The sequence below is a fragment of the Cottoperca gobio genome, chromosome 3, assembly GCF_900634415.1.
Source record: "Cottoperca gobio chromosome 3, fCotGob3.1, whole genome shotgun sequence".
Taxonomy (NCBI): Eukaryota; Metazoa; Chordata; class Actinopteri; order Perciformes; family Bovichtidae; genus Cottoperca; species Cottoperca gobio.
The window spans coordinates 1,882,320-1,900,000 of NC_041357.1; the positions used below are offsets into that span (position 1 = coordinate 1,882,320).

At 41.3% G+C, this 17,681-nt stretch overlaps 4 protein-coding genes across 6 annotated transcripts in view; 2 read left to right on the forward strand and 2 right to left on the reverse strand.

The window, feature by feature from the left end:
• Positions 1-718: 718 nt before the first annotated feature.
• Positions 719-7,117, forward strand: LOC115004823 (uncharacterized). The gene is made up of 6 exons (XM_029426527.1): positions 719-840; positions 2,402-2,443; positions 2,535-2,918; positions 3,121-3,234; positions 6,452-6,542; positions 6,654-7,117. Exons 2-6 carry the CDS (start codon positions 2,404-2,406, stop codon positions 6,952-6,954), a joined length of 930 nt encoding a protein of 309 aa, XP_029282387.1. The 5' UTR covers positions 719-840; positions 2,402-2,403; the 3' UTR covers positions 6,955-7,117.
• A 3,563-nt stretch (positions 7,118-10,680) lies between these two features.
• rasl12 (RAS-like, family 12) lies at positions 10,681-14,352 on the reverse strand. The gene is made up of 4 exons (XM_029462749.1): positions 14,247-14,352; positions 13,789-13,845; positions 11,664-11,737; positions 10,681-10,719 (listed from the first exon to the last, which is right to left on the reverse strand). Exons 1-4 carry the CDS (start codon positions 14,350-14,352, stop codon positions 10,681-10,683), a joined length of 276 nt encoding a protein of 91 aa, XP_029318609.1.
• Positions 14,353-15,641: 1,289 nt separating this feature from the next.
• Positions 15,642-17,105, forward strand: kbtbd13a (kelch repeat and BTB domain containing 13a). Its single transcript, XM_029462761.1, has one exon. It carries the CDS (start codon positions 15,642-15,644, stop codon positions 17,103-17,105), a length of 1,464 nt encoding a protein of 487 aa, XP_029318621.1.
• Positions 17,106-17,526: 421 nt separating this feature from the next.
• The window catches only part of ubap1lb (ubiquitin associated protein 1-like b), a 16,790-nt gene continuing 16,635 nt past the window's right edge, over positions 17,527-17,681 (reverse strand). For all 3 annotated transcript variants that reach the window (XM_029462491.1, XM_029462473.1, XM_029462482.1), the window contains exon 6: positions 17,527-17,681. This exon is cut by the window's right edge. The gene's annotated coding sequence lies outside the window, so the exon portion shown is untranslated.

Genomic DNA, 17,681 nt, shown 5'->3' on the forward strand with positions numbered 1-17,681 from the left:
CTCAGGTGTGAACAATAAAAACTTACGGGACTTAAAGGATCTCCTGCTAACGACTTGGTGCCAAATAGCACAGCACACCTTCAGAGGTCTAGTGGAGTCCATGCCTCGACGGGTCAGAGCTGTTTTGGCCGCAAAGGGGGACCTACACAATATTAGGCAGGTGGTCATAATGTTATGGTTGATCAGTGTATGTATACAGTGTATTCTGTATATGCTCTGTACATAACTCTGCACTTCACAGTTTTTTGCACTTCTGGTTAGATGCTAAACGGCATTTGGTCGTGTACATGCACTCTGTGAATGTGATCTAATCTGATCTGTACAGACACAAACATCAGATACAAATACATCCTCCTCAATCCTCCAGTGACACAGAGGTCATTTACCTCTCCACACCTCTGCTATAAAAGTAAAACCCTTTAACAACCAAATGTTACAGCGCTGTCAGCGTGTGTGCAGGCATTTGACCGATGAGTCATTCACCCTCACAAACAGAAAAGAGGTTACAGCAAGGCTGTCTAAACAGTAACCAGGCAACAGGGTCAAAGACCTGAAACTGAAAAGTCTGAGCTCTGTTTTATAGGCTCCACAGTTCTTTTGTTAAGTGAGCCTCTTTTTATTATCACATGTAGATGGTACAGATACATGAAGAGTCAGTGCACAGCTTTGCTTCCTTCCAGACAACATTTCCATCAATAAAAGTACAATCTATGTGCTTTTGAAGGCAGTTTGTCACATTCAGTGCTGCAGGCTCCTCCTCGTGAACTTTGGAACAGTTTTTTTTTTTCATCTTTCTGTTTTCTGAACGGTCACACTTTCACTCCTCAACTCATCACAGAAGTGAGTACACATACAAATAACTAACTATTAATGCTGTACTTCTGAATTCATGGTAGAACATAAGAAATCAAAATATAATCATCAACAAAGCAAAGGGACTACAATTATGAGTTGTAATAATCATTTGGGTGGCAAATAATATTTACTTTGGCACATTGATTCATGTTTGTGTACTCCGTCACAGCTTGTTAAGCTTGTGCTCACTACCTGCGTGGGTTTTTTCAAAGCTTCATTGGTGGTTTCTTATTGCTTCACACTCTCAACATGGTGTGCACTGTATGCCTCTGGTAGTTTTTTGTATGGTATGATGTGGTCTTGCATGGTAGAGGATTGTATGTTATGATATGACACAGTACAGCACAGCATTATGGTGGCATGGCATGGCATAACGCAGTATGTTAGAGAATGGAGTGATGTGTTCTAAGTTCTAAGTTTTGAAATAGCAATATACTGCTTAGTTGAAAGGAAACAAATTTATAATTATTGTCCTCCTCACATGAAGTATAAGAGTGACACTAAGAGCTCCAGAGCAAGGCTGATGCCTTGAGAAGTGATTTAACACGTGCTGGAGTGTCGTCACACTGCACTGTGGTTATTCTAGCATTATGCAGCCTGTGGGTGTCAGTTAATCGCAAAGAAACAGTCTGCGACAGATCACCACACATATTTTCAGATTTCAGGCACAACAGGATTGTAGCAAAAATTCACGTGAAAATGTTGCTGATAAAAAGGTGTACTCTGCTGTACATTAACAGTCCATTAACCTTTGATTTTTTAATAATAATAATAATAATAATAATAATAATAATAATAATAATAATAATAATAATAATAATAATAATAATAATAATGATCATAATAAAATAATACATTTCAAGATCAAAGATAGATGCAAAAGCAAAGCAGAATAGACAACAAATACAGAGATTTGAAAACAAATCAAGAAAATAAAAATGCTCTGCTTTAGTGATCACTGGATAATAACAATAATTATTATTATTATTATTATTATAATTATAAGTTTAGGAATCATTTTAAACTTAAAATTATTCTTAGTCACAGATGTAGTGTTAAGATAAAATGCACTGACCTGTGAAATTAAGTTCTCTCTTTTAATCTGTTCTATTATTACCACAATCACTTAATTTAACAGAAGACATTTTTAAGCCATTCAATCACTGATTTGTGAAATACCATTCAGCAGATTGTACACAGGACACAGATCTTCAGGTGAAACAGAGATATAGAGTATCATCTGCGTACAAAAATGTGTTTTGAACACCTGGTATTATTATCCCGCTACTGTTAGCAGCCGTTAGCGGTTAGCGTTACTTTAGCATCAAGTAAAGCTAAAACATTTATATTCTTCATAAAATATGATCCAGTTTCCCCAAAATCATCTTAGTGCTGTAAAGCCTTACACACTTCTCCTGGAAGATTGTATCAAAGTCAGTGTAGCATCAACATGATTTTGAAGCTGTTATTTTAAGGTAAAAAAGTTACTTTAATGAAAAGCTGGAAATTGCAGTGATTTTTAATAACAATACTCCATCTTCTTTAGATATGTTTGATGCCTGGATCTTATTGTTCCTTCCCCTGTTAGGTAAGTTCATATGACATTCAAATACATTTCGAAACTGATTTATATATTGACAACAATGAGTCTAAACCTGTCACTCTCACAACACCTGCAGGGGCGAGGGCCTTCATGATCCACAACACCCAGCGCAGCTTGTGTCTGGAGGACTCAGCAGCTACAGGTGAAGTCCTGTTAAAGAACTGCAACCTGGACTCAGAGTCTCAGCAGTGGATCTGGGTTGATCAGGGCATGCTGATGTGTGTTGTATCGTCCAGATGTCTGTCAGCCCTGCAGAGAGAGCCTGTCCGGACTCAGTCCTGCTGGGGTCCGGAGGTGGATGTGACAGGGTTAATGTGGGACTGTGACAGGGGCAGACTGATCAACAGGAACACCTCAATGCTGCTGTCAGTAGATGGCTGGCGTCTGGATCTCACACATGACAGCAAACACTCAAAGTGGAGATCTCTGGATGAAGGGGACATCTGCCACGAAAAACTCAGTAAGGCAGTGGTGATTAAAGCAAACAGTTGCTTATTTTCATTATTATTCAACTGTGTGACATTTTATAACAATAATCAGTGAATTGACTTGGTTGAAGAAAAGGTTTTGGAGACATCATTTACCATGAGACTGATGATGGGTTATTTTGTGTCATATGGTCTGTAACAAACAGTGCGGCTGTGTGTGTGCTCTTCCTCCAGGATCCAGGAGAGCATCTAAACATCCAGAAGAGTTTGAGGCTGCAGAGGAGCAGACAGGCGACATGACGGAGGATGAGAGAGAATACCTTCGCTGGTTCTATCGCACAGAAAACCGTAAGTACTGCTGCTGCTACTTTATCCATTTCTGACCTGAGCACAGTCTCAGATGAAGCAACTGTAACAACAAGTCCTTACAAGTGCAGATTATCAACAGTTAGCTGTATCTTTAAATCATTTATCTTGTATAACCGAAAAATGCTGTTTGAAAACATTTCTAAGAAAGCATAAATTTCTCCTTTGTTTCACTGGTCCAAGTCAGTTTTCTGGTGCGACATCTTTTTCGTCTCATTGTGGTGGTTCAAGTCATAATGGGTCCGCTTCCCTGAGCTTTTCTATCGTATGTTATGTTGTCTCTACACATTAGATGAAACAGAACTAAATGGGGCAGGAGCCCCTTCTTTCAATTTGACTATAAAGAGTCAAAATAATATTTCAAAAATATTTCAAAAGCCAATCAAAATGTTTTTTGGGATACTCTGATAAAAAGAGATAGATTTAAATAAAGAATTATTTTATAGAGTTTGTCAGTTTCTTAAACTATGATCATGTGACTGTGCTAACAAACAGCCACGCATATATGACAACATATGAATCTGCTTTCAATAATGGTTTGTGTCTAATATGGTTTCAATTACCTTGTTAAACTGCTTAAAACTAAATCTCATGTAAAAAAAATCCAGAATCTATAAATATTGTTCATTTCTAAAGTATAACTTCTGGACAGAAAATGTCCTACTTCACTGAAAAGATCATTCTCAGAGTTTGTGACCTGCAGCCTCCAAGTTTCCACATTAATCACACGTCAAGTTGCTTATTTCTTGATTAACTACATGTAATATCATAGATCCTGCAACCGTCAGGTGTTAAACTGAGATTTAAGGTGAGCTCAGAGATAAATGTGAAAACAAATTCTGGGAGTGCTGCTGAGCATAGATAGTGACCGGCTCCTACGACTTTTTAGAATAATTTGCTACAAATTTGCTGGTGCAGGAGCAGCGCGTGCTGAAGGGAACAGTAGCGCAGAGATTGGAAAATGGCTGGTGGTATGCCACTATGGTTCAGTGGCATATCCCATTTCCTAATGGCAGGTGCCACTTGAAAATGGTATGCCACTGTCAGACTGTCACACCAGTAGCGTCCCCTGATGCATATTTCACATAAATGTATATTGTTTTATGTTTTAATTGAGTTGCGCAACATACCGCAGTCTCTGTAGTCTAATATGGATGTTGTTAGCCTAGCCAACATAGCCTGTCTAACTGATCAATAACAGAAATTTAGAGCCAACTAAATGATTAATTTATGAGAAATATGCACCAGGGGACGTTACTGGTGTGACCGTTTGACAAGCAGAAAAACGATAAGCCTGTATGCCGATGAAACGCGTACGAGCGGCATATCAATCTCGGCATGAGCCATTGAACGATAATGGCCATTAGCCACTTTTCGATCTCGGCGTCACTCGGATTTCCTCCCGGTGAAGCAAGTTAGGGTTTAGGGTTAAAGCATCTTTATTCTCCATGCTCTTAGAAATGCTAGAATAATCTAAAAGATTGTTCGATATATAAATTATAAAAAAAATTTAATGAATGAATGGCAATTTAATGCTATTAAATATGCCTTATTATTTTTAAAAATTAGGGGTAATAATAGATTATGATGGAAATTTACCCTGTCCGTCAAAATTACGCACACCGAAAAAGTCTAACGCAACCACTGACTGGGCATAATATAGTTTTTAGTATACATTAACTTTACATGGCTTAGTAAGCGTAGAACTGCGATTCTGTTGTAAATGTATGTACATGATGACGTTGATTTGGTTTTTATTCACTGAGCTGTATTGTGTAATCTGTTGTATTGAGCTAATGGGTAACCAGAGGTTGTTTCACCAGGTGATATGTTAGTATTGTAAACACAGACAGAGTCGCATGCACACTAACCATCTTCTGAACCCGGCACAATTATCATACACGTTACCATCTCACAATAATTTGTTCTTTTAACGTAGTGACACACACAGCGAAGGACTCAAAGCTCCCACAGCTTATGTCCCCTTTGTTCTACACACAATCGTGTGCGTACGTAGAGCACATAGAGACTGTCACAGGACCACATTCACAGTGGTGTGTGTGAATGGTTATCACTACTGACGAGCTGATATGCACCTTGTATGGTAGCCTATGAATGTGTGTGAATGGGTGAATGAAATGTGTTGTAAAGTGCTTTGAGTGATCGTAAAGATAAGAAAAGCACTATATAAAAGCAGTCCATTTACCATTCATTTACCATTTTCAGCACGCCCCCGACAGGCGCACGCACCCACACACTTTCTCTTTGTGTATTTGTGTACATATTCCCTTTTCATTGCTTAGTATTAGATATTGTGTGTTTTTACATTTATTATCTGATTGATAAATGCTTTTTGGAATACACATGCTGGTTTGTTTAAACTTGTACAAGAGTGAGTACCGCAAGCCTCTATTATCAAAGAATTATCAAATCCTTCATTGATTTGGTCATTTTGTTTATAGTTATTTATTTAATTATCAGATTCATTCATTGTCTGGTATATTTTATGAGACTACATTGACTGGCTCTCATTTTCCTCTGATGAGGAGATTCTGATGAGGAGGCGGTTGTTAATAACCAGACTTGCTCATACCAGAACCCCAACACATTGGTGACACCGGCGTAAGGCGTACCAGTGTTCACTATGTTTGGTGGATGTTTAACTACGTTAAGGGAAGAATGTCCCCCTGCAGTTTGGCCTGTATTTTATAAAACGTTTTTAGTTTTATAAAGTTTTGAGTCTTTGTATGACTTACTTGGGAGCAATAACAGCAGCCCTGTGGTCAAGCATGGGGACAGTAGATGTTTTCATTCCAATGCATTATGTTTGTACATTCCTGTTTTGTATTTTTTTCAACAGTCAAATCTGTCATGTACCTGTCGATGTTTAAATAAAAAACAAAAAATACTCTTTTACAACTTATTCTTATTCTTCATTAAGTGCATTCACAAGTCTGTGCTGGTTGTGATCATTGCGTCTTGATTTCTCACTCATGTTCAGTCCATAGAGAATGATCAGAAACATGATGACAGGTTTCTGAGACATCGATAATATGTTTGACCAGGATACTCATGCACATATACTAATTGCCTCTTGCATCTTCTAGCTGTTTTAAATGAATTTTTAATAAACACCATTTTAATGTCATTATATGAGCTGTGCGTATATTATATGAGTGTTGTCTCCTTCCTGTTACAGCAACCACATGGAAGTTTGTGCTGCTGGGACTGGCCTTCGTCTGCCTTCTTGTTGGTTTTCTGCTGCTGGGAATGGGAGCCATGGCCAACAAGTATGACCTGATGTTATACAATGATATTTTCATGGCAATGCATGTAGGGAAATGTATACTATTGATATTTTAAAGTTGTTGAGTGACAGTTTCCTGTCTTTTTTCCCTTAGGAACAGAAAGAAGATTGCAAAGTACAAAGCAGCTGCTGTGGCTCAGAAAAGTGAGGAGCTGCAGATCATTGCACCACTCAGAGATGTCAGCAACAGCAGACCATCAGAGTCACTGGACAGGCTGATGCAGGGAAACCAGCCCCCCCCACCAAACGGGGAGGTGAGCGAGCTCAAAGCAGGAAACATCCTGGTCACATGGAAAGACGGCAACACCTCCTGCCTGTACTCAGATCCTGCAGCAGAGGAGGAGGATCAGGAGAAGAAACAGGAGGAGGTGTCAGCTGATGAGGCGATGGAGTGAAGAGTTTCCAACAGCAGGTGTTATTAAGCTCAGCCTGTAGGGTTAGGGTCTCTTTTTTTTACATTCAAAGATTCTATTGAGGTTTTTGTATAAATTAAGCTTTGAATGTCTGTCATCATATTTTATGGCATCACCCTAAAAGAAGAAAACATCCTCAAACAAAATAAAGTGATTGATCGAATGAAATTACTTTGTCTTTTTTCATTATAGTCATTGTGTGGGGAAGTTTTAAACTTATGTTGATGACTATATGATCTATAGTAAAGGAGAACATCAGCAAGAAGAGAGAAAAAACTCCTTCGGCTCAGACTCCAGCAGACAGACCCAGATCCGACTTCGCCACTGCCATCGACCTGCAGTGGGAGCTCCTCCCGTGGCCAGGAGCAGAGCCTCTCCTAGCTTCTCAGTCGGTCCCTGCTGGGAGTGTTGTTTTAACATTTTGGTTTGTATAAAGATTATACTAATGAGATACTACGTGTTCATCGTGTGTTCAGTCTTTATGCTAAGCTAAGCTAACTGCCTGAACTCAGCACACAAATGCTACACTGAGTGCTTCGTTCACTCAGTGGCTCATCTCTGGTCTATTTTTTTCTTTCTACATGCGGCTATGCGGCCCTCCACAGGTAATGACAGAACTGTCTTAAAAATGTGTACAATTAGTTCTAAACTGATTACATCATTGCACCAGAACCAGTGAGGAAGCAGAGACACCTTGTGGATGTTTTTACTTTTCATTATGGCTCGCAGACAATTTTGAGCTGACATTTTTAACATGTAATAAATAATTATACTATGTCATTTTAAAGTAAAACATTTAGCAGCGGATTTTGTTTTAGTTCTCCCCTCTCCTTTCCTCCACTCTGTCTCTGACTGTAACTGTGTGTGCACTGTTGTTGGGGGGAGGGGCGGAGCCCTGCCCTTCGCGAAACAGCTGAGGAGAAACTACGCAAAGCAAGCAGTAGACCAGGGGTGTCAAACTCAATCACTGAGAGGGCCAACATTAAGGCATCGTTTCGGGGGTGAAGCTTGGAAACTGTGCAGCGCACACAGAGTCATACTTGTGTCGTTACACTGGAGGTCAATCAGCTCCATTTGTATGTTCACATGTGCTGTTTCTCTTTGCTTCCAAAAACGGCCAGATTTCCTCATGCAACTCGAAAAATCTATTCAGCACTTTCCCTCGACTCAGCCATCGCACCGCCATGTTCAGAATGTATCTCCTCAGGAAAAGACTTACATTGACTCTTATAAAGTTTCCTGTCTGTGTTACGGTGTTTACATCTCATGTTCCATCTCCAGAGCTTTTAGAACACAGCGCTTCCTGGTGTATGATGCGGTGATACACCGTCAGCTCACCTGCACAGTTCTCCCGCTGCATCTTCTCCCGCATCCTGCACTAATCCATTCTTTTTATCACATCGTAGGCCGTCTGTCGTCAATCCTGTCAGTTTGTCCCGGGGCAGTTTCATTTCATTCACACATTTAGATACTTCCTCAAATACGTATTTTCCCGTGGTTGTGCCATTCATTGATTTAATTACCAAAACCGGCGGGCCAGTTCTGATAAAGAAATTATATTTTCTTGAGGGCCGGATATAATTGTGGCCTTGAATTTGACACCAGTGCAGTAGACACAGAAACGTGCACATACATTAGATAAATAACATAAGCGTTTAGTTTATTTAATAAAAGAGCACCTGTTCAATGTGAAAAGTGAGTTGTGAATATTAAATAAATACAAATCAGAGGGGGGCGCGGGGTTCCGTTGGGGGGGGGGGGCACAGACAATGGTAGAGGAAACACTGATACCGCTTTTAGTACTCGGAGATGTGATATACTTACAACTTAATTTTATTAAATATAGGGCTCTCAAGGAAATACATTTAAAAATATTTGGCTTTTATGGCTCTCCCAGCCAAAAAGGTTTCCGACCCCTGATCTAGTTAATAAGATCCATAGTTAACATAGAAACCCTGAAGAATCACTGGGCAAAACTCAATATGTACACGCGACAAAGACAGGGTCTGTGTAGCAGATAAATGCTCTGCTCCACATCACGTCAGTGTCACTGTATTTTATTCTATTTAATTGTGTACTCGCCACTTTACTTTCTTTTTCTTTTGCTGTAACAAGGTACATTTAATAAAGGATTTCTGATTCTGATTCCTTGTATTTTGTCTGTGACTCTCAGAGAGATAGTGAATAAGTACGTTTCCCAAACTGTTTATGTACGGAGCATGGTCTGCATTTTTTGCTTTCCCTCAAATGATTTTCTGCGGATGAGCTGGTTTTTTTGTTTGACGTTAAGTCTGGTTCAGTTACACAAGAAGATAATAAGATAAGACCCAGAAATGATCAAAGAGATTATTCATTTCTAAATTTGACAAAAGAAAAAAAAAGCAGTGGGATTATACATGAAAGCTTCCTGTTACAGTGTAGAGAAGGAAACATGAACTAAGATTGATCTTTGACTTGTGTTTGCAGCTCCAGCTGTCTCAAACGTTCATACATCAATAAATTATCAAAGTGCTGTGTTTCTGATGACTCATTGAATGTGGAGCTTCCTCGTCTCTGTTGTGACTGACAGACGTTGAGCCTATCAGTTAATGTCTTTTTCCAAATACTGTATGTTGATTGGCTCCATGAAAAAAAGCTTACAAAAATCTAAAAGGAAAAAAAGAAAAACACAAACCAGAGAAGACAGGAGGTAGCTCGAAGGTAACTCGAAGGTAGCTCGAAGGAAGCTCGAAGGAAGCTCGAAGGAAGCTCGAAGGAAGCTCGAAGGAAGCTCGAAGGAAGCTCAAGGCAACATGGGTGCAACATGGGTGCAACATGGGTGCAACATGGGTGCAACATGGGTGCAACATGGGGTGCAACATGGGTGCAACATGGGGTGCAACATGGGTGCAACATGGGTGCAACATGGGTGACGAACCGATAAGGAACACTGGGACAGACAGGAATATATACACACAGACACAGCTGGGGGAGGAAGGCAAAGACACAAGGGCAGAGTGGATGGACACAGGAGGATCAAATCACCAATCAAAGAGGGAGGGGACAGGAAGGACAGGAAGTACAACAAGACATGACACAAGGGGGAGTGAACATTTCAAAATAAAACAGGAAGCAAGTACAACAAGATTGTGACATGAAAAGAAAGAAAGCTTTGAGTGAGTTTAACCCCTGCTAGGGTTGAAAACAATACCTCACCCTCCTCACCCTCCTCACCCTCCTCACCCTCCTCACCGCCTCGTAGAAGACGCGCTGCACAGAGAGGAAGTCCAGAAACGCCAGAAACGAGACGCTCATCATCACTCCGACTCACCTGCCTGAGAGAGTGGACACGTAGTTACTGTCTGATCACTGAGGACGCACTGTTCAACCATCATCATGTCGTTTGTAATGACGTTCGAAGCCTCACAAATTAATATTCCATTACTATTCAGAATATGACAACATTGTGTTATTCTCGATGTATTATTTTCAGATTAAGTCATGTTGTGTGAGTCAGCAGTTTATTTTCCCTAACCCATTGAATGGATCCATTGAATGGAACTAATGGAACTAATGCTGAGGTTAGCACAACGCCACAGAGCAGCTAGCATAGCTGGGTTCTTGTTGAGGTTTGAAGCCTTATCAAAGTAATTAATGTAAAGTAAAGTAGAAAGCCCGTCCTGCTGCATTTATCATTTCAACAAAAGAGAAGAAGCTCAGCTCGTCTCCTCAGGACTGAAGGTTGAAGGTTTGGAGCCTTTCTATGTCCTGAGGCACAGCACACATATTGCACACACATGTGGAGGATATTTTAGGAAGAGGTCTAAACTCTCTGAGGGCATTTCTATTATGATTCATCATTTTTCTATGCTCACACACACACACACACGCACACGCACACACACACACACACACACACACACACACACGAACACACACAAACAAACACTGTACACTCATCATCAACACTGCTGCTCTGTCATTAATATGACTGTCCACTGTGTCATGAGGACCATAGCACTGTTCATATACTAAAAATCACATTACACTCAGGCCTTAGGTTTAACAGATATTTCAATATTATGTTTGAATACATTTAGGTGTGGAAATGATCATGTAAAGGAAATGGTTGATATAAATGTTTCATCTCTCTTATTTTAGTTTACTTAGTGGCTTACTGCACATACAAGTCTGTTGCACTCCCAGTCCCAGCATGATGAAATAACAGGAGGCTTCGGTGTTTATTTGCATGTGCTGTTGTTGTCTCAACGCCTCAAGACACACTTGCTGTGTTTCACCAGCAGGTGTCAGGCTGCGCTCAGAAATGGCTCTGAGGTTTGGTTTCTCCTGAAGAAAATCATTCCATCGTCTGATCCCTGCATTACCACACTGCTGATGTACTGCTGAGTCAGGAGTGATTGTTGTGCTGGTGGACTAATTATCTGATAAAATCATAACAGGCCTTTTCACTATTTTCACATTTTATAAACAAGCATGGGTGGACTATTAATAACATCAATGTTTTTAAATGATTTGATGTATGTTATTTTGTGTAAAAGACAGTGGTTTCTTCTTGTAAATACACTATGTGTCTGAATCTGCCATCTGCAGATTTTATTTATTTTTATTTTGACGTGGTTAGTACCCTTTTTTTCTTGTTTTTCATGAAAACAATAAACTAATACCATGTGAGTGTGAGACTTCCTTCCCACCTGGTCACAGGTGTCCATCACTCTCACTGTGACTGGCTGCTGGTCCACCCTCTCTTCTGATGAATATATATCTTCTGCACAGCAGCGAGTGACACACAAGACACTATTACATTTTCACAGATACATCCCAAAGTTTTCGACAGTGCAGGAAGAAGATTATTTACTTAAAGTGCCTCTCCACTGGAAGCCTGCAGCTCACAAACACTTAGCATTAACTTTTCAGTGAAGGAGGAGAAGTTAAACTTGGAAATAAACAATATTTTTATATATCAAGGAGAAGGAGAATATGTTTAACGATATTATCAAGAGGTAGCCGAGTGGAGGAGATTGGCCTTCTCACAAACAGGATACAGGTAAATCTTAATACAATTCTAAATAAAGCCTTTGGCAGCTTTGCTGAAGCCACATCAAAAAAAAAAGACCAGTTAAACTCACAGTTAAAGCATTGGAAGCAAAAAATATTATCACATTAAAGGAAAAGGAATTCCAGGATAAAGAAAAGCCACAATCTATCAAAGAGGGCGTGTGTAAGTGATGCTTTTAAACAAAATTAATACATGAGGATGAAATGTCAAACCAAAACCAATGGTTTGAAACCTGAATGTACAGCATCAAAGAAATAATTTTTAAAAAGTCATTGCTTGATAACAGGGAGATATGCAAAGATGTTTGTGAAGATGGTGATGTTGATAATGATGATGATGGTGGTGGTGATGATGATGATGATGATGATGATGATGATGATGATGATGATGATGATGATGATGATGATGGTGGTAATGGTGAAAATGATGATGACGATGGTGACAAAGATGATGATGTTGATGAAGTTAATGACAATGCTGTGAACATAACTGTGATCAATGAGAATGATGGTATTGATAGGGAGTGGGTGGACAGGCTGCTAGCAGTGTAGACTGCTTGTACTTTTTGGAGCAGTACACCAAAGGATATCTTAGGGAGCAGGTCAAGAGCTGTCACCACATGCCACCTGACAGGGGATATCCAGGAGCAAGGACACTTTGGAAATGAGCAAAGAATAGCAACTGCGTAGCAACTTGGAAGTAAGTGAAGTTGTGCCAGAAACCTTCACTCTGCTTATACAAAGAGGAATACATTATTTTTCACTGTGACATCCTTCGTAAAGGATATGCAGAGAGGGTTCCAGAACATAATTTGGAAGGGGAAAATGGAAAGGTCTGGTACATCATGGCCTTGAGGGTGGTATTAAACTGTGATGTCACTCAACACTCTCTCACTGACTTGAATTGTTTGCACGGAGTAACCACAAGGTTTCCTCCAGAATCTATAGCAGTGATAGCTGATATACAAGCAATGTATCATCAAGTGGCAAAAACAGTACGTAGACTTTATTTGCTTCATGTGGTGGACAAAAGGTGAACTGACACAAGATCTCACTGAATACAGGATGACTGATCACTATTTGAAATGAGCAAAGAATAGAGAAAGCTCTTGGATGGTTGCCAGTGAAATCAGATGACGTTACGGTTTTGCAAGCTTTCCCCTTGTTTCCATTGTGTCTGCTGTAACGCGATATAGGACCTAAGTTACATGTCTGAGATGAATATGCAGTCCAACATTCAGCAAAAATGAAGAAACAGTGCTCATGTGCTGCAACATCGTCAGGCAGGTTTCAGTGATATAGTCAACTTCTTTGCGAGACAAGTGAATATTGCTTCTAATCCACTCTTTTGAAACATTCAGGATATACTAGCTGTGTCTCAATTCAGGGGCTGCAGCCTTCGGAGGCTGCATTGGTAGACCCAAGAGTCAGGGGGAACACAAGGGTCTCCACAGTAAGGGGGAACATTGGGGTCTCGAGAGGCAAAGGGAGCACTGGTATCTCGATAGGTGAAGGGATCGCAGGGGTCCATGGAACATGGAGGAGATCTTTAAATAAAATAATAATAAAGTAATAAGTCCTGCATTCACAATGCCACTGACAAATGCGGGTGGTTTGTTTGGGTGTGAGTGGAAATATAAACAATCTTTCTCCAGAAGTACCTTTAAGTAAAAGTATTTGAGTTAATACACTGAGTTACTTTCCTCCACTTATTATTTTTTATGTATTATCCGTATTCAAATGAAAGCAGAGAGATCTCACCGAGGTGGGGGTCATATTGACTGATGAAGCGCTTTGTGAGGAATTTGACCGTCAGTGCTGTAAAGCAAAGAGAAGCAATATAACTCAGTGTGACTGAGACACTGAGCAGCACTGTGACACAAATATTCACATTAACATCAAAATCAAAATCAAATAATCAAGTACAAATATACAGTCTGGGTGGTGAACTGACTGTGCGAAAGTGTATTCTTATGAAACTGTGCTGAAAATAATTATGTATGTATAATTTCCTTATGTATCCCAAAGTCTGATCAAGTAAGCAGGTGACACTAACCAGGAAAATGATAACACAGTAATGACTTGAACTAAAAGTTACTGTATTTGAAACAACCTGTTTCACTCAACCTACTGTAAAGTTTGGAAGTAAAGGCCTTTTTTGTATTAACTCAGTTTCTTAACTTTTCTTGCCATAAAATATTTGAAAATAAAAGTGTGACCTGATTTCCCAGAGCCCATCACACCGAGCAGCACCAGGTTACACTGGGCTGGACTTGCTGCACCAGAGTTACACGATGCCTTCACTCTCCCAGACATCAACGACATGATTCTCCCCCAACAAACTGCTTCACGTAGTATTTTCGAAAGTCTCTGTTCCCATTTGATAATGCTGAAGAGGATACAAACAGTGTGATTGTTGTTCCTCTTTCTTGAAGTCAGAATAAAGAAAAAGTGCTCTACAGATCCAAGTGGACTGATAACATTCACATCCAGATACTTCTGCTCCCATGAGAGAGAGAAACAGTCTTGTTTGCAACTGCTGTACTTCCTCTCCATTTTAGGAAAAAGACTTCAAACGGAGCTGTAACTTCACTCAAGCACCAGCCAATTGTCTGTGCTTGATCTAGGATATCTGAAACTGTGGCCTCCTCTTAGACAAACCAACAACTTTTTCACAAACAATTCTTGTTTCCTAAAATACAACAGAGCCTCTAAAAACCAACAGAGCCTACATGTTGTATTTGATACTGAATTAAGAGAAAAGTTGGTATTAAGAATGCAACAGAAAATGGAAGAATCTGGTAATACTTACACATTATCTCAACTTATCATCACCACATCAAGCAGATATGAAGCAATATGATGATTCCTTTTTTGTCCCTGTGAGCTCTGTCTCCTGAGGGAAATTTCCTCTGCACCGCACACGCAGTGATATTCAGACCCATCCTAGTATCCAATGAGCAGTGGGTAGCTCCTGTACAGCGCCAAAGGAGTGGTGTTCTGCTCAAGGGCACCTTGGCAGTGCTGAATGGACCAAGTATGGAGTGTGGAGTGTGGTGCCAGTCCACACAGTACAGTTTTAGTTGTTCTCTCTCTTAGATTTTCATGCTGCATGATTTATAGTTTTTCATTTTTATTTCTTTATATTCTTTCCTCAATGTGCTGGTCCAAGGCCCGCTGGTTGTCCAGTAAAGGCAGCAGTGCCGAAGTGGAAAAGTGCTAAGTTACCAGTACGAGTCTTGCATGTCCTGCACTCATGTGAAATAGTGGCATGCTCACTATGCGACCCCGACAACAACCTATTGTTACAGTGTGACTGTTCTTGCTGCTCAAGGACAGATCTGCAGCTGTCCCACATACAAAGAGGAATATGAATCATCAGAACATTCACAGCTACCCTGCTCCTCTTTCTCCTCTGACTGCTTGTTATTATGGACTTGAGGTGTGCTATGTATAGAGTCTGTTCTAAGAGCTGTCTCTGTCAGCTAGCTGTGCAGGATCAGAACTACTCAGCCTCACTGGCAGTGTGTGCTGGAACACCACCCATGCATGGGCAGTATTTTCATCTGGGTCAAAGCTTTCTTGTAGTGAGTGTGCAGTTCAGCTGGGATGTAATGAATATCCACAGCAAGGAAGTGATGGAGTCCAGCAGCTGTCCAGCACACTGTCTGAGGGTCAACATTTGCGACAGCTCTTTCTTTGTTGATAAAAGCCTTCTGGCTGACAAGTGTGAGTACTTCAGAGCCTTGTTCCAGTCAGGCATGAGAGAGTGCCAGCAGGAACAGATCCAGCTGCAGGGTGTGGGGGCACTGGGCTTTCCGCTCATGCTGCGGGTCCTGAGCGGGGAGCAACCCGTGCTGAGTGCTGACCAGATCGTGGAGGCCATCGAGTGTACGGCTTTTCTGCAGGTGCCGGATCTCACCGCGCACTTGATCAATACGGTCAATTCTGAGAACTGCCTCCTCATGTATCACACAGCTGCCACGTACGGTGTGTGGGAGCTCTACCACTGCTCAGCCTTATTCATCAGAGATATGTACACTGAGCTGGAGGAGGATCTGCACACCTTACCCAACACGCTGGTAGAGCACATCCAGTCCCTGCTCCCGAGCACCTACATGGCAGTGTGCAGCCATTCTCCATGCACAGAGCTGCTACAGGACCTGCAGAGGACCGTGTGCTACCTGGACGAGGACAGCAGAGAGTGGAAGGTGCTGACTCATCTACCTGTGAGCACAAGCACCACCATGGCGGGCGTGGCCGTCCTGGACAACAAACTTTACATCATTGGAGGAGTGCATGATGTGAGCAAGAAGGTGGTAGAGTCTGGCTTCTGCTACAGCCCTGCAGCCAACACTTGGACCACCTTCTGTGGCTCCCAGCAGCTGCGCTACAACCTCACTCTGATCGGCCACGAGGGCTGCCTGTACGCCCTGGGAGGTGAGAACAACATGAAGGCCCTGTCGTCTGTGGAGAGATTCAGTGTGAATAGTGAAAGTTGGGGATTTATCTCCCCCCTCCCCTGCCCTGCAGCCCTGGTGGTGTCTGCTGTAGCCATGAGCAGGATCTTCATCTGTCTGTGGAGAGGGAAGGGAGCCACAGACATACACGAGTACGTGTCCGAGCGCAACCAGTGGCCTCTGGTCACCACGCTCATCCGGGAGCACAGTTATGCTCTTTACATGGTGGCCCATAAGGATAATCTGTATGTGATGCGCAATGGACCCTGTGATGACTTCTTACTGTGTGTGATGGACTGCTACAACCTGAGCTCAGGCCAGTGGACGGCCATGTGTGGCCAGTACGGGAACAGTAAAGGCTCTCTGCTCACTGCTGTGGTGAGAGGAGACTCTGTGTTCACACTCAGCCGCCACGTGACCACAGAGTATACTGTGGAGGATTACAAATGGAGAGTGAAGCGTGAGATGAAAGGTTTTGGTAGGATTGGATCGATACATACATTTCTGATGAGGCTGCCTAAAGCCACCGTCTCCAACATGGAAAACTCTCCAGAGCTGACCCGGAATCAAACCCTCAAAGCCTGTCCCAGGTTCTCCCCACAGTGCTCTGATAACTAACTAATAAACTGGTGGTCTAGTATTACATGGATGTTATTTCACTACTTTGGTTCTAAAGAAGTCCAAAGAGGCAAGACACATCAGCCAGGTTTGAAACAAAGGTCTGGCTCAGACATCCATCACAGTTTACAGATGGACTTCCTGCTTCGTACTCACTGTTTTCACACAGTGTTGTCGTACAATGGTGGGTTACTCTTTGTGTAATTGTTGGCTTAATTACAACCAACTGTCTGTTGGTACATCTTCGGAGGAATATCAGTTCACAGCATTAATTTAGTACCTGATAGAAATGATAGACAAAAATAAAAAATAACCCCCAAGTTGATAAAAATTTAATTATCCTTTAATAAGCTGCGGGTCAGATCAGAACGAAGAATGTTGTGTTGAACAAAGCTTTCTGTTTGTGGGAGGCAGTCCCTGCTGGAGGACACTAGTTCCCCAGACAGATTAATTCCAGGAAACGAGGTCAAAAAGGCCCAAACACAAAGTAGAGAAAAGAGTAGAATAAAAATAGAAACCTGCAAATAGCATTCATCCTGTCACATGAATGATAATAAAGAAAAACACTGCCTTGGT